The sequence below is a fragment of the Aulonocara stuartgranti genome (genome assembly GCF_965226115.1).
Source record: "Aulonocara stuartgranti genome assembly, chromosome: 7".
Lineage (NCBI taxonomy): Eukaryota > Metazoa > Chordata > Actinopteri > Cichliformes > Cichlidae > Aulonocara > Aulonocara stuartgranti.
In genome coordinates, this window is record NC_138945.1 from 50,450,394 (window position 1) to 50,470,861 (window position 20,468).

The 20,468-nt window shown below is 39.8% G+C and overlaps 1 protein-coding gene across 2 annotated transcripts; it reads right to left on the bottom strand.

Annotated features, from left to right (window-relative positions):
• Positions 1–137: 137 nt before the first annotated feature.
• On the bottom strand, positions 138–19,581 carry slc6a13 (solute carrier family 6 member 13). 2 transcript variants are annotated; one of them, XM_082540627.1, is made up of 16 exons: positions 18,876–19,581; positions 18,576–18,691; positions 14,496–14,705; positions 13,779–13,913; positions 13,038–13,178; positions 12,026–12,107; positions 11,658–11,790; positions 11,163–11,297; positions 6,584–6,687; positions 6,284–6,408; positions 4,917–5,029; positions 4,545–4,682; positions 3,987–4,089; positions 3,642–3,742; positions 3,289–3,459; positions 138–2,491 (listed from the first exon to the last, which is right to left on the bottom strand). In XM_082540627.1, exons 2-16 carry the CDS (start codon positions 18,580–18,582, stop codon positions 2,327–2,329), a joined length of 1,863 nt encoding a protein of 620 aa, XP_082396753.1. In that variant the 5' UTR covers positions 18,583–18,691; positions 18,876–19,581; the 3' UTR covers positions 138–2,326. The 2 variants fall into 2 exon arrangements, with proteins under 2 accessions (XP_082396753.1, XP_082396752.1); XM_082540626.1 differs by having other exon boundaries at positions 18,576–19,581.
• Positions 19,582–20,468: the final 887 nt, after the last annotated feature.

Here is a 20,468-nt window from a genome sequence, read left to right on the forward strand (position 1 = left end):
TTTAAATTGTCAAAACATAAAATTCAGCATTTATTTTTTACCTATAGCGTAGACGTCCTGGTTGGGTTGTGTGATTTGAATGTAAAATTCTACATAAATGTTCATAACTGGAAATGAGGCATCACATACACAATTGCTAAAATGTAAAACATTTATTTGTAATCAAGGCCAACACAAATTCACTGAAGATGTCCCACAAAATATACACATGTAGTAGAAATATATGTTCCAAATGAAGGTATTTGTATTCATTCATTTAAAAAAAAGTGTTTTAGTGTATAAAATCGTATAACAAAAAGTGTTCATGCTCCAAAATCAGTGATCATATATTCATTTCAACATGTAAAGAAAAAGAAACACAGGCTGAAGTTCATTGCGATACAGCAGAAAGAGATAACAAGCTTCTTCTTCTTCTTCTTTTTTGGAATGAATCTCCTGCATTGGAACTCACTTCTGATATAATCTAAGTGGATCAACTGTCCCTTTGCTTTGGGTACCTTTTAACTTTATTTCATACATTCCCAGAATTAGACATAAGGCACATTAAAACAAGACTAAATTAAATCCATGTCAAGAATCTGAACATTTAACATAAACATTTAATATAAAACATCAATACAAATCTGCAGTGCCCAAAGCAGACCAAAATTATACAGAGAAGCCTTTAAAATGGTACAAACAGTGTTAAGATAAAAATAAACAAACAGAGTTTAAGTGGGTTGATCTGTAGAAATGTAACCAGTCTTTGTATCCTGAAGCATTGGTTACTAAAACACCTTGTGTAGTAATGTTTTTTGTGACTTTTTTTTTTTTTACCAATCCTGAGAGAACACCTCAACTGTTGGTGGATAAACAATGTGGTTCTCCTCTGTATACATTAAGCAGATTAATTTAAGCCCAGAGGGGTTTGTGAGCTGTGCGATCATGTGACACTTTCCTGCACTCAGTCTGCAGCAGACGGCTGTTAAATTTAATGAAGCAGCCAGAATGAGATTCACTGAACATTAGAGATGTCCACAACAGAAGAAAATGCTTCCTTAGAAAGCAGACAGTCAAATGTAAATTCTTTGCCACTGTGTAACAACAGTGTTTACATTGTCACGTTACTCTGCCACAGGCAAATGAGATGTCAACCCACTTTCAAATAACGGAAGTAAATCTTTGCGTAATGTTGCTGTTGCCATCATATGGTACAGTACTGTGCAAAAGTCTTGAGTCACCCCATCGTTTCTTTATACTGTTGATTTTTTTAGCGGTTGATCTCCAGGCTTTCTGAAGATGGTTTGCTTTTTCATTCATTCATCCCAATTCTTAGACCTGACTATTTTTGAAGGAATGTTTTTTTTTAATATATGACCTGTTTAACACTGACCTGTGAATTATTTGCAAAAACCTAAGTTGCCCAACTCCAGGTATTAACCGGTGTTGTGTCTACACACAACAGACAACTTGGCGAAAAATTCACTTTGAATTGTATCTTTAGGCACTTTACTAGCTGCCTGTTGCAAAAACAGTATTGTCATAGAAAGAGTATTTTTGCACCAACAAGGTGATTCCTAAAAACCTATTACGTGGAAACCTAGCATAGCTTAGAATGGTGTGCAATTTGTACTTAAAAAATTTGAGGAAACAGAACAAGTGGCCAAAAAAGAAGGAGCATGGTATGGGTCTGCATTTCAACCATCGGTACTGGGAATCTTGTCAAAAATGATGGAATTATGAAAGCAAAAAAGTACTATCAAATTTTCACCCACCATGTAATGCAATCTTGAACATGTCTGATTAGTAGTAATCCCAAACACACTGTCAATACAGTAAAAATGTACCTGGACAGAAAAACACACAGTGGAACACTAATAGTCAAGGATTGGCCTCCACATAGGCAACATTACTGAGGCAGTGTGGGATCATCTTAACAGAGAATGGAACAAAAGACAGCCAACAGCCAAAGAACATCTAAATGTCCTTCTGGAAGCCTGGAGAACTATTCCCAAAGGTTACTTTTTGCCTCACATGCTCTATTACCATGTATGGTTGCATGTTTCAGTAGATCACTGCACCCATTTCACATTTTGCTAGCAAAATATAAAGAAATGAAGGGCAGCTCAGGATATTTGCACAATACTGTGTACTGAAGACAACATGCAAAGAAGAAAGTTCCAGCAGCCAATAGCAGGTGAGCAGACTGTAAAAGTCTGCATACATGTCTGTTTTCACCAGCTTATCTTGTGAGGTAATACAGAGAGAACAGTGATGGGGCCAGTCACTGAGAGCCTCACAGTGACAACTGACCTCTAAATAGACTCCGATTCCAATCCTCAAACTTCTAGCAATGAGACTCCTTTTCACCAACAGGGACGTAGCCATCTCGAGAGGGAGGTGCTTTCTGATGGAGGCTTTCACCGTCTGCTGCAAAGATGGCATGGAGTGCCTCCTGCTCCTGCTTTGTCTTTGGTAACTCAGTGGAAGGAGTGCTTAGAAGAACAAAACGCTGTGAACAGAAAATTGATTAAAAAACAAAGCATGTCAGTGATATGATGTCTGACAAACTGATTGATTGTTCTTCAATTTCGAATAAACCTTTTTTTAACTTAAAGACATTCATTATGATTTTGAAACTTGAACTCTGTGTGTCTTGTTTCTCTCCCTCTCTCTCTGTGCCATCATTTCATTTCACCCAGTTATTTGGATTTTCCGTATTACCACCTCTTTGGATTCATCTTGTTGCCTGCTGGAATGATCTCAGTGGGATTTGCAATGGATTCATTTCATCTCTGCCTTGCAGGACTAGTTGTCATTTATCTGTAAACTCATTAAAAGGTACTCTTGCTCATTTACCTGCTTGCTTGTGTCTGCATTTGGGACATGGTTTTGGGAAGGTGGGGGCATGGTAAGTTACGATGTTTTCCTGCTGAAAACCTGGAACAATATTCTTATTTGGTGAATACCTTAACCAACAGAAGATAGAAGTTCCCTTTATTCACTTAAGATAACGGTGTATATAAATAAATATATTCAAATATTGTGATGAATTCTATGGCAGCTGCCAATTTCAGACAATAGAAATAGTGAACGGATGATCCAGAACTTTTTCAAAGTAAAGCAAAAAGGAAATGCTCTTGAGATATGTATACATACTTCTGTAACAAAGAAGCAAACAAATTGAACTATTGTTCATTCAAAAATACTGAATTATGACGAATCTGACTGGTTTTGTTTCTGTGGTTCAATCTTTAAGGTGCCAGTTTTTTCATATGCACAGAAAAATCCAAAGAGTTTCGGACTTACTTCTCTCAGTGTTCCTGGGGTATTGTACAGTTTGAATGCCATACAAAGGGGTATGCAAAGCATGGAGGACAGAGCCAGGATCCAGCCGATCCCATCCGCCCACAACGGGTACACATAATCATTGTTGTACTTCAAAGGTGAGTACTTGATTAAGGCAAAGGCAAAGGTTCCCTGTGTGAAGTATGATAACACTGATAAATAACTGACATTTAATACACCAGTGAATACTTTGACTGTATAATTTTGGTATCATCTTAAGATATTAGCCCAGTTTTATTGACATGTATTTCTAATTTTGACCAGCAGAGGTTGCTCTACTTTCAGAAGAGAACTGTTAATAAAGCAAAACTCACAAAGCATGTTGCAGGAGTGAAGAAAAGCCAGCAGTATTTAATGGCAGGGCCGGGGCGATAGCCAATCATATCCTCAATGTTATCATAGAAGCGATCTGCCCCTGTGGTCAGAGGAAAGTTGGATCAGTGTCAAGATTCCCCCTGACCAGTAGAGAGCTTAAAAACCCCAGCACACTATTATTTTAATAAAACAAGTTGCAGTTATTTTCAACTAGTAATGATCATTTCTTTAATTCCTTTGAACTCAAACCATCAATCTACACCTTTCATTTTATGGATGGTCTCTATTAGCAAATTAAGCACTGAGCATTTTTAAGTTCCGACAGTCTTAAATAACAAACTCACCATAAACCCAACCGATGCAAACTGTCTGAAAAATGGCTACGAAGAGCAGGCACATCCCACTGGCTGCATAGTAGTCAAAGAGTTGGAAGACATACATGCCTCCCTGTGGGTACAGACAGACAGACAGACAGACATGAGTTCACAAGTGTAAGATAAAACAAATGAAACACAACCTGCATGACGCAAAATATTGCTTTCAGGTCATTTATCCATTATGTGCTTGGATTTTACTAAAGTGGAAACAATTTGCCAACAACAAAAGTTATTCACAGTTGGCTGTGTCACAGCATGATTTGTGCCAAGTGACTGGATATGAAGGAATTTTAATAGGTTGCTAAAGAGAATCTACAGTAGGTGAACTCAGGCACTTTAAATGAGTTTGGCAGACTGCTTGGCGACAGTCTGACTTAGGAAAAAATCATAAAAAAAAAACCCCAAACAAAATGCCCCAGTAAGTACTTCACTTAAATTCACAAGACCATGGATTGGTAGCATTTATGCTCAGTATCACTTTGAAATTATGTATGTATTAAAACTGAAAGAATTGCACAAACTAACCTCTGTCAGCATGATGAGGCCCAGGAAGAAGGATACTATTGCTACTGCCAGGATGAAGAGTTCCCTGCGGTTTTTACGGCGGAAGACGGAAGGATACATATCCACCACGGCTGTGACCAGGCTCTCCACACATACAAACTAATCAGGAAAAAAGCCAAAGTTATGAGATGTGCGTACTTTTTGATGTTGTGTACTGCATTTGTGTATGCATGTGCACAGACCAGCTGTTAATAAAAAGGTACTGAGCAACTGAGGAAAAATAGCAGAGCTGTACAAAGGCTACTAGTTGGGATTGTGTTCATATGACTATTATTTGAATTTTCTTTTTGTATGTGTTCTTGTGTGGGTTATTTTGCTACATGCTGGCCTCACCTGGCTGTCCAGACCTAGAAATACAATCATAATGAAGAAGAAGCAGGCCCACAGAGGGGAAAAAGGCATCATGGTCACAGCTCGAGGATAGGCAATGAAGGCTAAACCTGGACCTGTCGTACACAGAAATCCCACTGAAGTTAGAATTTGTGTTTTTCTTTTCAATCAAGCACATATTTTGATATAATACTGACATGTTCAGTTCAACTGTCTGCGCTTTAGAAAATTGTATTCTGCCATGCATTGATTCACACCCAATAAACATCCTGCAGTACTGATCAATACACCGTATCTTTATATATACATCTATATGGATACATGAAAGCTCTGTGTGTTCCTCAAACTCGGGCCCTCTACAAACCGCCTGGGAGTTGGAGGTTCTGCACAGTATCTAAGCTTTTCCTAGGACTTTGCTCTTCTGGACGGAGACCCTTTGATGTTGTGCCTGTTGATTACCACTACATCTGGTTGGTTGCCAGCAGCTGGAACTCAAAGGCTGCAACACAGGACCTTTTCTCCTTGGTAGTGTCTCCTATCGGGACTTGGGGACATCTAGTCTATATTGTGCACAGATGTCCCTGTACACTATCCCAGCTGGGATATACTGCATCAACTTGCATCTTACATCCTGCTATTATATGTTGGATAGTCTTCACGACACCTTTGTACGGTCTGCAACTTGGGTCCTGTTGTCTATGGTGGACTCCTGCCTCTATGGATCTGATGGTATCTGTCAGAGGTACAGGCCAAGTTGGGGCTTGGTGGTCCATGACGGTTCCTCTTCTTGTTCCAATCACTGTCTGTCTTCAGCTGCCTCAGATCTCAACAGGGGCTGGGGGTGGGGCACTTATCTTCATCCTGCACTGTGACTCTGACACTCACTAATCCTCACCCCTTCCTCTATTCATTGTTCATAGTGCCTCAGGATTTTGGAGACCTCAGTGTATTGTGAGCAGTTTTTGTGTCTTGACATCAGAGGCATTTATCTCCTTATGTGGCTAGCTTATTATTCCAGAATTGAAATGAATTATGTCAATAGTGCTCAATACACCTCCCACTGTGCTATAGGCTCTGGATCTTCACCTTCAATAGTAGCTGTCTTCAACTGCTACAAACGCTATTGCACTCCCATGTATTGCATATGACCTCTCAGTTGGATTAGTAGCTTTACATCAATTCCACATTGTAAGTCCTTGTCCATATTAGCTTTGTTCCACTACCCACATCAGTATTTACTGGTTTCTCAACCCCTGGCATGGACCTTGATGTACAAACCTATCTATCTATCTATCTATCTATCTATCTATCTATCTATCTATCTATCTACCTACCTACCTACCTACCTACACAATATAAGAACTACAAACCAGATTCAGCCACTTCTGAGATGGGCACATTTTGCTCGTTGGACATGAAGCCCAGGATGGAGAAGATGGCAAAGCCCGCAACAAAACTGGTACCACTGTTAAGGAAACAGAGGGCCACACAATCCCTGCAAACAGCACAACAAGAATATAGTCACTGAAAATAAATTGTTGAAAATATTACTGACATTACATGGAACAGAATTACTTGATATGCTCACATATATATATATATGAGTGTAAAGCGTCTTTTGTCACTGGACAAAAGACGGAGAGAGAGAGAGAGAGAGAGAGAGTCATTACCTGTAGCAGTTGTTGTTATATTTGTTGTAGCTTCCTAGGGCAGTGAGGCAGCCAAGACAGATGGCGAATGAGAAAAAGATCTGAGTTCCAGCATCCATCCATACCTTTGAACAGAAACGAAACCAGATGAGGAAAGAAATACATTTTTAAAGACTCTTTAAAAAAAAAAAAGGATAAACTCAGACAGAAAAAGAAAAAAATGAATGTTTATCAGCTTTCTACGGTGTTGTGAAAAATATTTTCCCCTTCATCATTTCTTTCTTGTTTTTGATTTTAATATTTGTCATATTTTCATGTTTCAGACGATCAAATACAGTTTAATATTACAAAGCGCAGTTTTCAAATGATGATTTAATTTATTAACGAAAAAACCCAATCTAACCAAACCTACCCTGTATGAAAAAAATGGGATGACCTTAAGAGAATATATTACCAACAGAATAATCAGATGTCCTTGACAACCAAAGAAAATACAGACAAGTTTACACATTATTTTGGTTTGCATATTTCTGTGTTCCTGAAAGGCTCAGTCCAGTTTGAATGTTTGGAAACAGACTTCAATCCATAACATTAAGCAAGAACTACATTCGCTGTTATTTTGTTTCTTTCTTCTGCTTCGAATTAAAAGAAACCTTTAACACCCACCCATAAAATTCTCTTTGCCCTCTTATCCAGTTTGCAGGAGCAGTTGACACTGGACAAAAGGCCAGATACAGCCCCACCAGATCACTGTGTGATCAGGGTAAGATAAGATTGTTTTGCACAACGGCAGCACCACACCCAAAAATGCAAATAGTGAACTCAGTCTTCGAAACCTCCCATGTCCCTTTTAATTTTTGAAAAAAGTCTAGAAAAGTACTGCTACTATCTCTGAAATCTCTTCTCACCCCACAACCCTGACATGAGCTTCCTAGTAAAGCCATTTCCACATCTAAGGCACAAAGCAGAGCACTCTTGGAACACTCACTCACACTTCAACATGTAAATGAGATTTCTCTTTCTAATTGCTTTTCTGGTAAAATGCTCCCACTGCACTGAGGCATTTTTCAAGGTAGCTGGCAGCCGGGACTGAAGATCTGACTGACAGTAACTCTGGACACATCATTACAACCAAAGGCAGATATTTTGAACTCTTAAACGCTTTACACTCAGCCTTGTCTAGGACTGCATACACGTGGCTTGTGTTCATTCTCTAAAGGACAATGAAGGAGGGGTGGGGCGAGTGTTTGGAATTCAAACAAAAGCAAGCACAAAGGGAACTGCAAGTGTCCTTGTTACCACCCATATTCCCAACCCACTCTCATGTGATTGTTAAAACGGTTTAAAGCAACCAGTTGTTTAGTTAGTTTAAAGGCACAAAAATGAGACAGGATTCAGTCCCTCATCATAAACCAGGGGTGGGCAACTCCAGGCCTCGAGGGCTGGTGTCCCTGCAGGTTTTAGATGTGTCCTTGGACCAACACAGCTGATTTAAATGGCTAAATTAGCTCCTCAACTTGTCCTGAAGTTCTCCAGAGGCCTGGTAATGAACTAATCATGTGATTCAGGTGTGTTGACCCAAGGTGAGATATAGAAACCTGCAGGACACCGGCCCTCGAGGCCTGGAATTGCCCACCCCTGTCATAAACCTACAATAACTGGCTTTATCTTTTAGCTGTTCAATGATCCTCCAGCTAGTCCTTAAGTGTGTCAGTCTTCTGCGTGAAGCTAAAAAGGGAAACTTTTCTCAATTTGGTAATGTCTCAATGCCAAGAAAAACATATTTTCTATCTCTTTTTTTCAGACAGACAGGATGATGGGTGGAGTAACTGTGTTAGCTTTAGGTGGATGGATGAGTACATAAAGTCAAATTCTAAACATAGAATGCAAATTTGGCCATTCAGTAACAGCCTTCAAAGCTTTATTGTTTTAATTGTGTTGCTCGATACTGAGCTTGCTGGGATGTTCCTTTTTGCTTTTTTTGAGCAACCACCCCAATGTGGCTAGTGACTTTATGAGGCCATAAAAGTGAACAACACAAAGTAACAGTGCACTCAATTCAAAATCTTAAGTGCTGTATCCGGTGTTTGCTTTTGACAAATCTGAAAAGCTTTTCTTAAGAGCAAAAAGGCAAAGCAGTGAAAATCTATCTGAACCTGAAATCACATCTTTGCCTATGGGATGGATCAAACAGTCATGCTGACAATTTCTCGTAAACAGTGGTGACTTTCCAAGAAATTACAAATGTACAATACAACAAAAACGTTAAAGATGATTCAGTACATATGTTTAGAAATTTTTGGTGTTAAAAGCTGCCAGTCTCACAGTGAACCATTAAGTACATGATCAGGCCAACCGTCTACGAAAGGTCTGGGAGTTGAAGGTTCTGCACAATATCTTAGCTCTTCCTAGGACTCTCTGATGTTGAGCCTGGAATCTGTTGAAGCTGTTCTTCCAGTTTTGGGGTTACAACTCTTAATGTTCCTGTAACTACTGGAAATGCTTTGGCCTTATATTCCATATCTGTTCCAGTTGTTCCTTCAGGCTCTGGTACTTCTCTATTTTCTTGTGTTTCTTCTTCCTGATGTTGCTGTATGCTGTAATTGTCACGTCTATCACAACTATGTCTGTGAAGGTTCTCAGTCATCCAGGTCATTGTAGTCAAAGGAGCTTGCAAAGAAAAGCGTCTGGACTTCTTTAAGTTGCTTGAAGACGTTTCACCTCTCATCCGAGAAGCTTCTTCAGTTCTAAGGTCAAATGGTGGAGAGTCCCAGATATAAACCTAGTGGGAGTATCCCCCCACAGAGGGACAAAAGGACCCCCTGATGATCCTCTAATCGCCTGAGCCAAGGTGGGAAACTGGGCGTGGGTCCCAATCAGCCAGAGTTTCGGGTGTGTTCATTGTGAAACCTGGCCCCACCTTATCATGCGAATTCCTGAGGTCAGATGGCCCAGGATGTGAGTGGGCGTTAAGGCGTCTGGGAAGGGATCTCAAAACTGGATTATAGATGGCAGAGAGTTGGTGTCGTAAACCCCCGCCTCTGTTCAAAGATGGTCGCTCACAGTGGACATAGATGGCTTCTTTCACTCCTCTTTCAAACCATCTGTCCTCTCTGTCCAAAATGTGAACATTGGCATCCTCGAAAGAGTGTCCTTTATCCTTAAGATGCAGATGGACTGCTGAGTCTTGTCCTGTGGAGGTGGCTCTTCTGTGTTGTGCCATGCGCTTGTGAAGTGGCTGTTTGGTCTCTCCAATGTAGAGGTCTGAGCATTCCTCGCTGCACTGTATAGCATACACCACATTGTTAAGTTTGTGTTTTGGCGTTTTGTCTTTCGGGTGAACCAGTTTCTGTCTGAGCGTGTTGCTGGGTCTGAAATACACTGGGATGTTATGCTTGGAGAAAACTCTCCTGAGTTTCTCCTGTATTTCAGACCCAGCAACACGCTCAGACAGAAACTGGTTCACCCGAAAGACAAAACGCCAAAACACAAACTTAACAATGTGGTGTATGCTGTACAGTGCAGCGAGGAATGCTCAGTCCTCTACATTGGAGAGACCAAACAGCCACTTCACAAGCGCATGGCACAACACAGAAGAGCCACCTCCACAGGACAAGACTCAGCAGTCCATCTGCATCGTAAGGATAAAGGACGCTCTTTCGAGGATGCCAATGTTCACATTTTGGACAGAGAGGACAGATGGTTTGAAAGAGGAGTGAAAGAAGCCATCTATGTCCACTGTGAGCGACCATCTTTGAACAGAGGCGGGGGTTTACGACACCAACTCTCTGCCATCTATAATCCAGTTTTGAGATCCCTTCCCAGACGCCTTAACGCCCACTCACATCCTGGGCCATCTGACCTCAGGAATTCGCATGATAAGGTGGTGCCAGGTTTCACAATGAACACACCCGAAACTCTGGCTGATTGGGACCCACGCCCAGTTTCCCACCTTGGCTCAGGCGATTAGAGGATCATCAGGGGGTCCTTCTGTCCCTCTGTGGGGGGTCACTCCCACTAGGTTTATATCTGGGACTCTCCACCATTTGACCTTAGAACTGAAGAAGCTTCTCGGATGAGAGGTGAAATGTCTTCAAGCAACTTAAAGAAGTCCAGACGCTTTTCTTTGCAAGCTCCTTTGACTCTATCACAACTACATTTTATGCTTCTTGTTAACCATCTCTATATATGCTTGGTTGCCAGCAGCTGGAACTCAAAGTCGTCATCTTAATATATTCACAGATACTCTGTTGTTTAATCCTGCATTGTGGCTCTGACACTCACTAACCCTCACCCTACTTCTTATTATTTTTCATAGATTCTTAGGATGCTGGACTTTGACTGGGGACCTCTGCATTGTGAGCAGGTTTTAAGTCAGTTTATATCAAGTTTCTCTCCTTAACCCAAATTTTATTAGCTTGTCTCTCAGATGCCACAGTCTTGCCAAATTAGCAGATGGATCAGTCAGTACTTGTCTAGTGGAACAGATGAAAGGCTGTGTTTCCCAGATTTGATCTGCATGCCTGGACATATGTTTTTCTGACAAGGTGAACCACTGTTCACCACCTCAGCACAAGTGTATTGTTTTTTTTTAACTTACTTGGGGGTCAGACAGTCGATTGATGTCGGGGTAAAGGTAGAAGTGGATTCCAATGGAGGCGCCTGGCAGTGTTACTCCTCTGATCAGGAGAACCAGGAGCATTACATACGGAAAAGTAGCTGTGAAGTAAACTACCTGGAAGGAAACAACATTTTCTTGTGATTCTAACATCTTTTATAACAATTCCTACCATTCTATTTTTTTGATTTCAATTAAACGTGTTATTTTCTCTCTTTTTTTCCAAAATGTGACTTCTTTAGTCTGCAAAAATTTCAAATATGAAAAAAAAGTAGAATATCTTTCGTAGCATTAAGCAGTGCAGATTTTCATTATATGAGTTTGGTTAAACGCAAATCTTTGTTTTTCATTTATTACAAACAACAAAAGACTGGCAGAAGATTGGTATTTAATGGTGCACATCAATAACACAGATGCTGTTCTAACTGTGAATGTTTAGCACGGGAGGGTTTATTATTATTATTTTTCTTTTTTTACCTTGCCTGTGGATTTCACTCCCTTCCATACACAGAAGTAACAGATTACCCATGCAAAGGCAAGACACAGAGCCAGATCCCAGTTCAGAGAACCAATGTGGTCAATACCTGAAGATATTCTCAGTACTCTGCGCCTAAATCGAAAACATACGCACAGGAGAAAAACTAATTATCATACCTAATGTACTGATACAAACCCTTAGGAACCAGAAGCTAAGAGTTAAAAAGCGGAGAGAAACAAAAATAAGACAACTTTGAACAAGTAGTTTGACCTAATTTAATCCAAACCTCTAGAAGAAATTTTTTGTTTAGTAAATCTGTTGGTATGTAAGGTCATTTGAGGACATGGTCAAACAAAAGGACACTTACTCCCAGAACTCAATGACAGGAGAGGTGGTGTTCTCATGGTGATTGATGGAGGTATTCCCCTTCTGCAATGGCATACAGGAATCTTGAATGAAGGACAGACAAAAAGACATTCAATCCTGTGAAGAAATCCAAGCGTTCTCCAAGGTTTCCAAGTTACACACAGGCAAGACAAACAAGTGCCGACACTGAGACAGACAGAAACAGTTTTCCTGCAGCATTCACTCCCTTTATTCAAAAATATGGGAAAAAAATCACAAAAGGACGTTTTATCTGCATCCCTAAAAGTAGTCTTTAGAGACCTTTAGAGATGCTGACCTAGGTATCCTTGATTAAAGATTACACCAATAGTATGTGCAGCACCGGCAAAAATTTTCGGCACTTCACATGCTAAAATTCTTAAACATCGTAATTCAGTTGGCAGTGACTCCAAACATACAGATACAGATGCCAAAGAACTGTCAGTGACAAGAAGAACAAAGAGTCTGCCCCTTCCACTCCTCCTGTGGTTTACATGGATATTAACTGTTCTGAAATGTTGCATATTGTGTATGACAGGTTGTCTACACTTGAATACAAAAAATTGTATGACAGAAAGGACCAATCACAGAAATTCCATGAGGTATTATAATTGGCTGGTTTCTATGATCTTAACCAACATAAAAATGATCAGCATCCCTTTTTCTCAGTTTATTGTATCACAATTGTGTTCATTTATATATGTATTTATCTATAGACAGCCTACAGAGAGGGCTTTTCAACCAATCCAAACTGCCCGACATGGATGACACTGTGTGTAGGTCACATTTGCTGCTTTTGTCTATTGAGAATAAAAAGATGCTCTTCCATTATTGTTCATAGTGACAGTGTAAGATACTTGAATATTGTATTTATGTATTGTGTTAGAATATGGCCATTAAAGAAATTTACCCTATGTGGACAGCAAAGTCATAAACACCAATAAGAATTTTCTTAAGTTTATATGATAAGCAGAGATACAAAATCTTTGTCTTACTTGTGTTCCAGCTATTGTTGCAGGATGCCCAGGGCAGATCCCAGGTGAAGGAGTGGAACAGAAAGAAGATGGCCCAGGCTAACACAATAATGTAGTAGATGTTCAGCAGAGCAACAATTACCTGGCTGCCATAACCCAGGCCTGAAACAGAAAACACGCTTTTGGTGATAAGCAATAAAATACCACTATTACCAATCCTTTGACTTGATTGGTCAGGCCAGTTAGGTCATTATTTTTCCGCAGTACCTGTCGCTGAACCAACATACAGTCAGGTAACTGTGCAAATGTATTGTTTAGTGTAGTTCCACAGAGGCGTACTTTAATATTGTCACATTCTTGTGACATGTACTAGTCGAAGCACAGCTGGAGATGTACTGAATCTGTTTTTATCACTTGTTAACAGCAGCCTGTAAACACTAAAGCTCCACTGAAGCTAATTGTGCTGTGTCTGATGTGATCCACCCAAAGTTGTCAGTTCAAGTAAGGAAAAAGTTTCAGTTACATGACTGTTTCCTTCACTCGACCCTGCACAACTTGCAATCCCCTATATCCATTTACTTTGTACTGTATCTTTTTTCAGTGTTGTTCTACATTTTTGTTAGGAATACTCTGTAGTTCACAAGCAGCTGCTGCAGACACATTTACATTTAACACGTGAATTAGACAAATGTATCCATGTATGGTACTGTTAACACCATAAAATATCCATAAAATGATTTCTTGGGAACACAAGTTGATTACCTTCAAACAAAGGGCAGATTTTCCTCCAGCAGGTAATGCCTCCCTCACTGGTGTACTGACCCAACGCTGTCTCCAGGAAGAAGACAGGGATCCCACAAGCAAACAAGAAGATGAGGTATGGTATAAAAAAGGCACCTGTACACACACAGATTGAAGGAAAAGTTGACTAAGTTGTTTTCAACATGTCCTCGAGCAATGTGGTGCAGTTAGGACTGCTGCATCTTGAAGTTATTGTACACATACTGCAAGGTAAGGTTGCAAAAAAGTTTCTAGTAAAACATCCTGCTCCAAAGTTATTTTGCTAGAAGTTAAGCATGAATTGGCTCATTCTTCATATTTTTAAAGGATTTAACAAGCCTGGCCTACTTATTCACTATTTTATTGATTGTCTTGGAATTTCACACGTTAGCTCATGTATTTTTTTTCTTTCAACGCTAATGCATACGATAGTAATTATAAAAAATGATAAATAATCCAACTTTCAAGCAAAGCACTTGCAGTTTATCAGTTTAATTTGCATGCTAGGTGGACTACTCTTTCCAAAGGAAAGGAAATGATGCATAAAGTCTACTACATCTACTAATCTGAAGTGTCTTGTGGCTGTAATCTTGCCACCAGACCCCGATGCAGTGTATGACTATGTAAATGCAAAAATAAACTAAAGATATCTCAAGATAACGAGGTAACGAGCAAAAAACGTTCATTGGCGACACTCACCTCCTCCATTCTTATAACAAAGGTAAGGAAAACGCCAGACATTCCCAAGGCCAATAATTTCTCCTGCCACGGACAGAATAAACTCAACCTTGTTGCCCCATTGTCCCCTTTCTGTCATCTTCTCCTCTGTACTGGGTACAATGTCCAGCGGCCTGCTGTGCCCATTAGAAGCTTCCACCTTGGACGTGTTTTCCATATCGTTTGATTGACCTAAGAAATTGAACATAACATAGTGTCAGGATTTGTTTTAAAGGCAGAGAATAAAGCTTTCATTCAGAAGGCATTTATGGCTTGTCCAATTTCAGTAGAGCTTAAAGGTAGATTGCTGAAAAACGTCATGCATTATTTGTCCCAGTCACTCTCATTTCAATTCAACCATGACAGCAGTTCGTACAGACTGAACTTTTTTGTCTATAAAATTAACACGTTTGATTGCTTCATAAAAAGTGTTTCTATACATTTGTGGTGATACGCAGCTGCAACAATTCTGACTGAGATTTGTTTCTGCATTTTTATCCGTGAAAATGTTTGCATTCAGGATAATGCACCAACAACCTCAACAGGAGATTAAGCAATTTCAGGACCTTGGGTAGTTCTTGGTGAACATTTATATGATGTGCCATCTATTATTGTATTTACAAAAGCCAAAATGTATGCCATCTTTTTTGTGCGTTGAATGAGGTCAGCAATTACTTGAGGTTATGTGACCACATTAGAAGTTGGTCAGGACCTCTGCCAAACCCTGTTTTGGGGCCAGCACTACTGAAAGAATTTCTCTCTATGGAGGAAACAGACAGCTCACTGACTGTGCTCACTCCTGTCAGGTTGCATTAACAGGCTTCTCACAGTCCGTCTGTTACCCCTTTTTCCTCTCTCTGGAACACATTATGGTCACTGCTGCAGTCCTGCATCCTTCTGCAGGAAACACGCTCACACTAATCCGATTACAAAAATGCACCAATTCTTTTTTCACCCCAAACATCCACACAAACACAAGTTACATGTAGTGTGACCTAGTTTAACAGGAGTAGTTTCTCCATGTTTTCTATGTTTACTTCTGAAAACAGCACGGGGGATAGAAGGTTCATTTATCACAAAGCCTTGTGTGAAGCCATCTTCAGGAATTCGCTCCTGCTGATAAAGGGCAGAGGTGGAGCACAAAAGTGACTTTGTATGTGATGTGTACATAGGGATGGAGGTTAGAACCACTTTAGGAGCCAAAATCTCAGCGGCAGAGCCAAATTGTGGCCGAGGTAAAAAATAGAGCTCTTGTTTTCGGAAGCTACTTGGTGGGAATGAAGGCTCAGTTCAACAAAAGTGGAGTGGCCTTGCAGCCAGATCACAGTTTACCTCCCCTTTTCACAGTTTCTCTGTGGGCCAAGTGCCTCACTTCAAAAAGCATAATTTTAATAGGCTCTAAAAGATCGAACTTACAATAGCCTTTTCTTGCTGAAATAGTAGGTATTCACACACGTTCAATACAGGACATCAGAGAAGAGGCACACTGTGAGAAAATGTGCCAAAACTGGGAACAAGCTCATGGAGGCAAAAAGGACCTTCTTCCTAGGAAACGGAGCCAACATTTCCTCTTTCTGAAACATAATGGGCTGACTGAACCACTGAGTGACCGACAGACTGAGCTACTGAATGACTGGCCGACTGACTGAAGGTTAGGCTGACTTTGTGGTCCAGTACTGTATTGTAAATACATCAAAGTCGGTAAATAATTATTGTAAACTAAATTTTTAGTATTCAAAATGTTGCCTGATAAGTAGGGCTATATTATAAGATCTGGGTTTTGTGTCCTTATAATAGGATTCTGAACTGAGTCAAAAAATATTCACATATAGGTGAATTCACAGGGCTATTATTTTCAAATCCAAAATCTGACTGACTTAATTTTGAGTGGGTAACACTGTGAACATAAATACTGTAAATCTATAAGGAAATTAGCCTGTGGAAAGAAGTTAAAAAGTTTACTTGTAATGGTTGTGCACAACTTGATCATTGACGTGCAAATTGTCATGACCACTGATCAACAACCATTGATCAAAGACCATTGATCAGTGGCCTAGTTTAAGTCATTGTGCAAATGTACTGTTTATAAGGTTGTGAAAACCTGCAGTCAGCTGAGACTGAAGAAGTCACTTGGATGAGTGCCGAAGCGTTCCTCCCACTGAAAACACTACGTTCAGATGAACAGAATCAGCCTTTTGGATATTTGATCTTAAGTGGGCCCAAAGAGTGAAACTACACTTTCCACATTTAATCCCTGAGATTATGAAATAATAAAATTTTTACAATTTACAATTACAATTTTGGCAGCACATCTCAGTTTCTCTACATGATACATGTGTAAAATTACAGAAAAGGTTCCAGTAGCTCACTGACTGTCCCATATTCATAAAACGGATGTTTCTATAGTAGACAGTGAAATATAGCAATTTTTCTGTCATTTAATTGTTTATCTATTACTGAACTGAACATTTGTGCATAATGAATGGCTGTAGGGTAGGTCTTTATCAGCAGTGAAAACTGTAAAGTTTTTTTTTTTTAAAGTTAAGTTTCCAATATTTATACGGTACCTTCTTTAATATTTTGTAAACCCATTCAGCAGGCCGGATTGCAGTCTTTGCCGATCGATTCTGACTATGTTTGACATCCCCTGCTCTAAGTTCAGTGGGACTGTAAACAGTAATGTATTAAAAAAAATCTGTTATCACTCAGATAGGCTGGAAGAAAACTCAACAACTTGATCTATGGCAAAGTTATTTCACAATCAACGGGTTATTTTTCCTCCCTTTAAAGCTTAGTTAGGTTGTGTTTTACAAGACTAAAACGGTTGTGTTCAGTGATGTACTCAGAAAGGTGTAGTTTTGGTTCCAGCAGACATAACTTCCATCGATGTCCAACAATCAGACTAAGTTTACACAGTTGCGATTATCCTGTAATTAGGCAACAAGTTCTCGGGTTGATGAATAATCAATTCCGACACCACGTAAGAACACTGAATGTAACGTTTTCTGCTGCAAGCTACAAACTGAACGGTTATGTAACGACACTCATCTTTCACTTTTTCACTAAAGCATATCAGTTTCCACGCCTGCTTGGTTGGAATGGTAGAGGAGTCAACTGGATCCGCGCTCCCTGTCCAGTGCGCGCTCCCGACGCATTGGAAACAAATTCTGTCGGGGATAACTACCTTGGCACGACACCTGCCATAACCTGTTCTCGGAAGAGATCCATTACGAAATAACCGCACACTGCTGTTAGCTAACGGTCGGAGCCTCATTATGTGCAACTTGCTCTGAGTGCACGTGTTAGGAAGAGGAGCCCCGGTCATTATTTGACTGTGAGATGCCAAGAACCAACAGCACGGAGATTTCTCAAGGCTATTTTCCTCACACTTTGTTTTCATAATCACGTTTTAATACTGAACACCACACTGTCGGTCAGCTGTGTATATTTCCTGTCGTCACTATATCAAATCCTCTCACGCCATCTACTCTAAAATTACACGTTGTAAGTTGCATTGCTTGTATGTGGACACTGGATTTATCGGCCATCAGTTAAATACTGCACGAGAAGTCGTCTCAGAGATAAATGAGTAAGCTTAGCCTTTGAGCTAATCAATCAGTTTTTCTGACATTTTGTAATTTTTGATGTTACATCTAAGAAAAAAAATTAATGCTTGATAGACACAATGCAATAAAAAGCACAGCTAGTTAATAAGAATTGCGTTTTAATCAAAAGCTCTTGCTTTAGATGAGAAGTGCATTTAATCAGGTTTTGCAGGCTTTCTTTTTAATGAACAGAACTAATAACTGCAGACAATGAAGGAAACGGCTTGCTGAAAAAATGTTAGTATGTTTTTTTGTTTTTGTCTTTTTACACAGCAGTACTTCATGGACAAATCGGGAACTAGTGCAGAGATCAGGTTAATAAACTAAGTGTCCCAAGAGCTTTCACTAAGCTTCTGTACCAAATAAGTTTGAAGCTTTCTGGAGCAATGACTTCACTTATTTTTTTCATCTGTGAACCCAGAACAATATAAAGTGTTTAATAATCAAAGCTACTCACCTTTCATAGTGTTAAAGTGTGACAGTTTCCAGGAGAGAGCAGATCATATGGAGCTCTGCTGCCGCTTCAGGTTTCACTATATAACACGCTTGTTATATAGTGAAGGGGGCGGAGAACTGAGAAATTGGAAACTTTGGTGAAGCTGAGTGATTTTCCCTCTTCTTTGCCCTATAAGCGCGCGCGCGCGCGCGCGCGCACACACACACACACACACACACATTCTCTGCCATCCATTTCTATTCAGACACCCCCAGACTGAAATGCACACACACTGCACACTAGAGGTCTGTGCTGTCTTACCGTGGTGGGATAATTACGTAACCTTTTGACGCGCACATTCTCCCAGGGTCTGTTCTGAGAGCAACTAGTACGGTGGAGACACTGGTTGGACTATGTGGACCATCAGCACACATGTTCAGTCATGTTTGTTACTGGGGCTGGTATGCAGAAATGCATCATGCTTAGAATGTGCAACTTTGAATCATCTGCTCAAACGAATCGTTCTAGTTGTTTCTGCTGTCTCTCTTCAGTATTTTTCTACTCCTGGGAATTAAAATATCCATCCTGCTTCATGAAGTCCCGGCTCCAAAAACACCATTAATTCAGACCACGAAAAAGGAGGCTTTATTCCCTCAATCCTTCTTCACAGTCCCAGAAGCCCATTCAGATTTTTTTTTCCCACCACAGGGGTCCAGATCGGTCTAGTTCAAGGCATTTGTTATAAGGTCACAATGCAGAGGATCTGTGTGGAGGTGGAGACAGATTTAAGGACAGAGTTAAGATGTTCTTAACTCCACCCCCACCCCCACCAACCCACTAAACTCCATCTCCTTTGTTCCCCCACTGTTCCATCGTTTTAAAACATATGCATTATCCATACAAATGAAGCCATCGGTGATTCCCTTTAGTTTCCTCTACTGTGACAAACTGAACACACAGGGCATCTGAAAAGTTGCAAATATGAGCATTGCATTGTAAGTAAAGTTTTTTCAAAGTTACATCAAAAAAGAAAAATACAGAGTATGTAAAGTAGTCAGACAAACAGAGGAAAACACAGAAGAGAAACTTAGAAGTTCAAAAACTCGTCTAAAAAAATAGTTTAACTGCTGTTAACACATACAGACAGGTATCAGTGGTTTCTAAGCTTTTTTCGCCGCCCATAGGGCCCCTTTCCATAGATAAAAATGCAACTCTGACCTTCACCAAGGTGGAACCACTGCTTTAAATTATTACAACTACTTCATACGCTTCTGTAGCAACATGTGTAGACAAGCAAAACCAGGTAAAAGACACTGGAGAGCTCAGCAATGGGCTGCGTTTCCTCGTCTTTTTTTGCTGCTCCCTTAAGTGTGCAGCCACAAATCACAACTCTGATTATCCCCTGTGCCAGAGTTCTTACAGGTTGGAATTCTATATATAGGCTTTATTTTTTATTTCATTTAAAAAATAAAATAAAGCAAAACAAATAATCAACAAATGATATATCCTCGGTATATTTTAAATCTAATGTCAGTTTTGTTCATTTTTCAATCTCACAAAATCAATTCAGTTAGTTTTCTTTTTTTCAGAAGTGTAACTTTAATATATATTTTCATTAATTCAAAATGTTTTTTTATACAACGTTTTAGTTTTTAGTTTAGTTTTTGTTACCTGTAACAAGCTTGCTCTGTGCATTCTCCAGGGTCCATCTGGTCTCCACAGATCAAACAGAAGTGTGCTGGTTAAACCATATGTGTAAACACATCTTGTTTAATGCTTGCTGAGACTATAGGTTAAAATCTAATCCACAGCAGTTTGACTGGATTGGGCGACCTTAAAATGTGTCGGTTAAGGTTAAAAAAAGATGTTATATAGCTATTTACAAAAACGTTTTTTTCCAAGAAGCATTGGGCC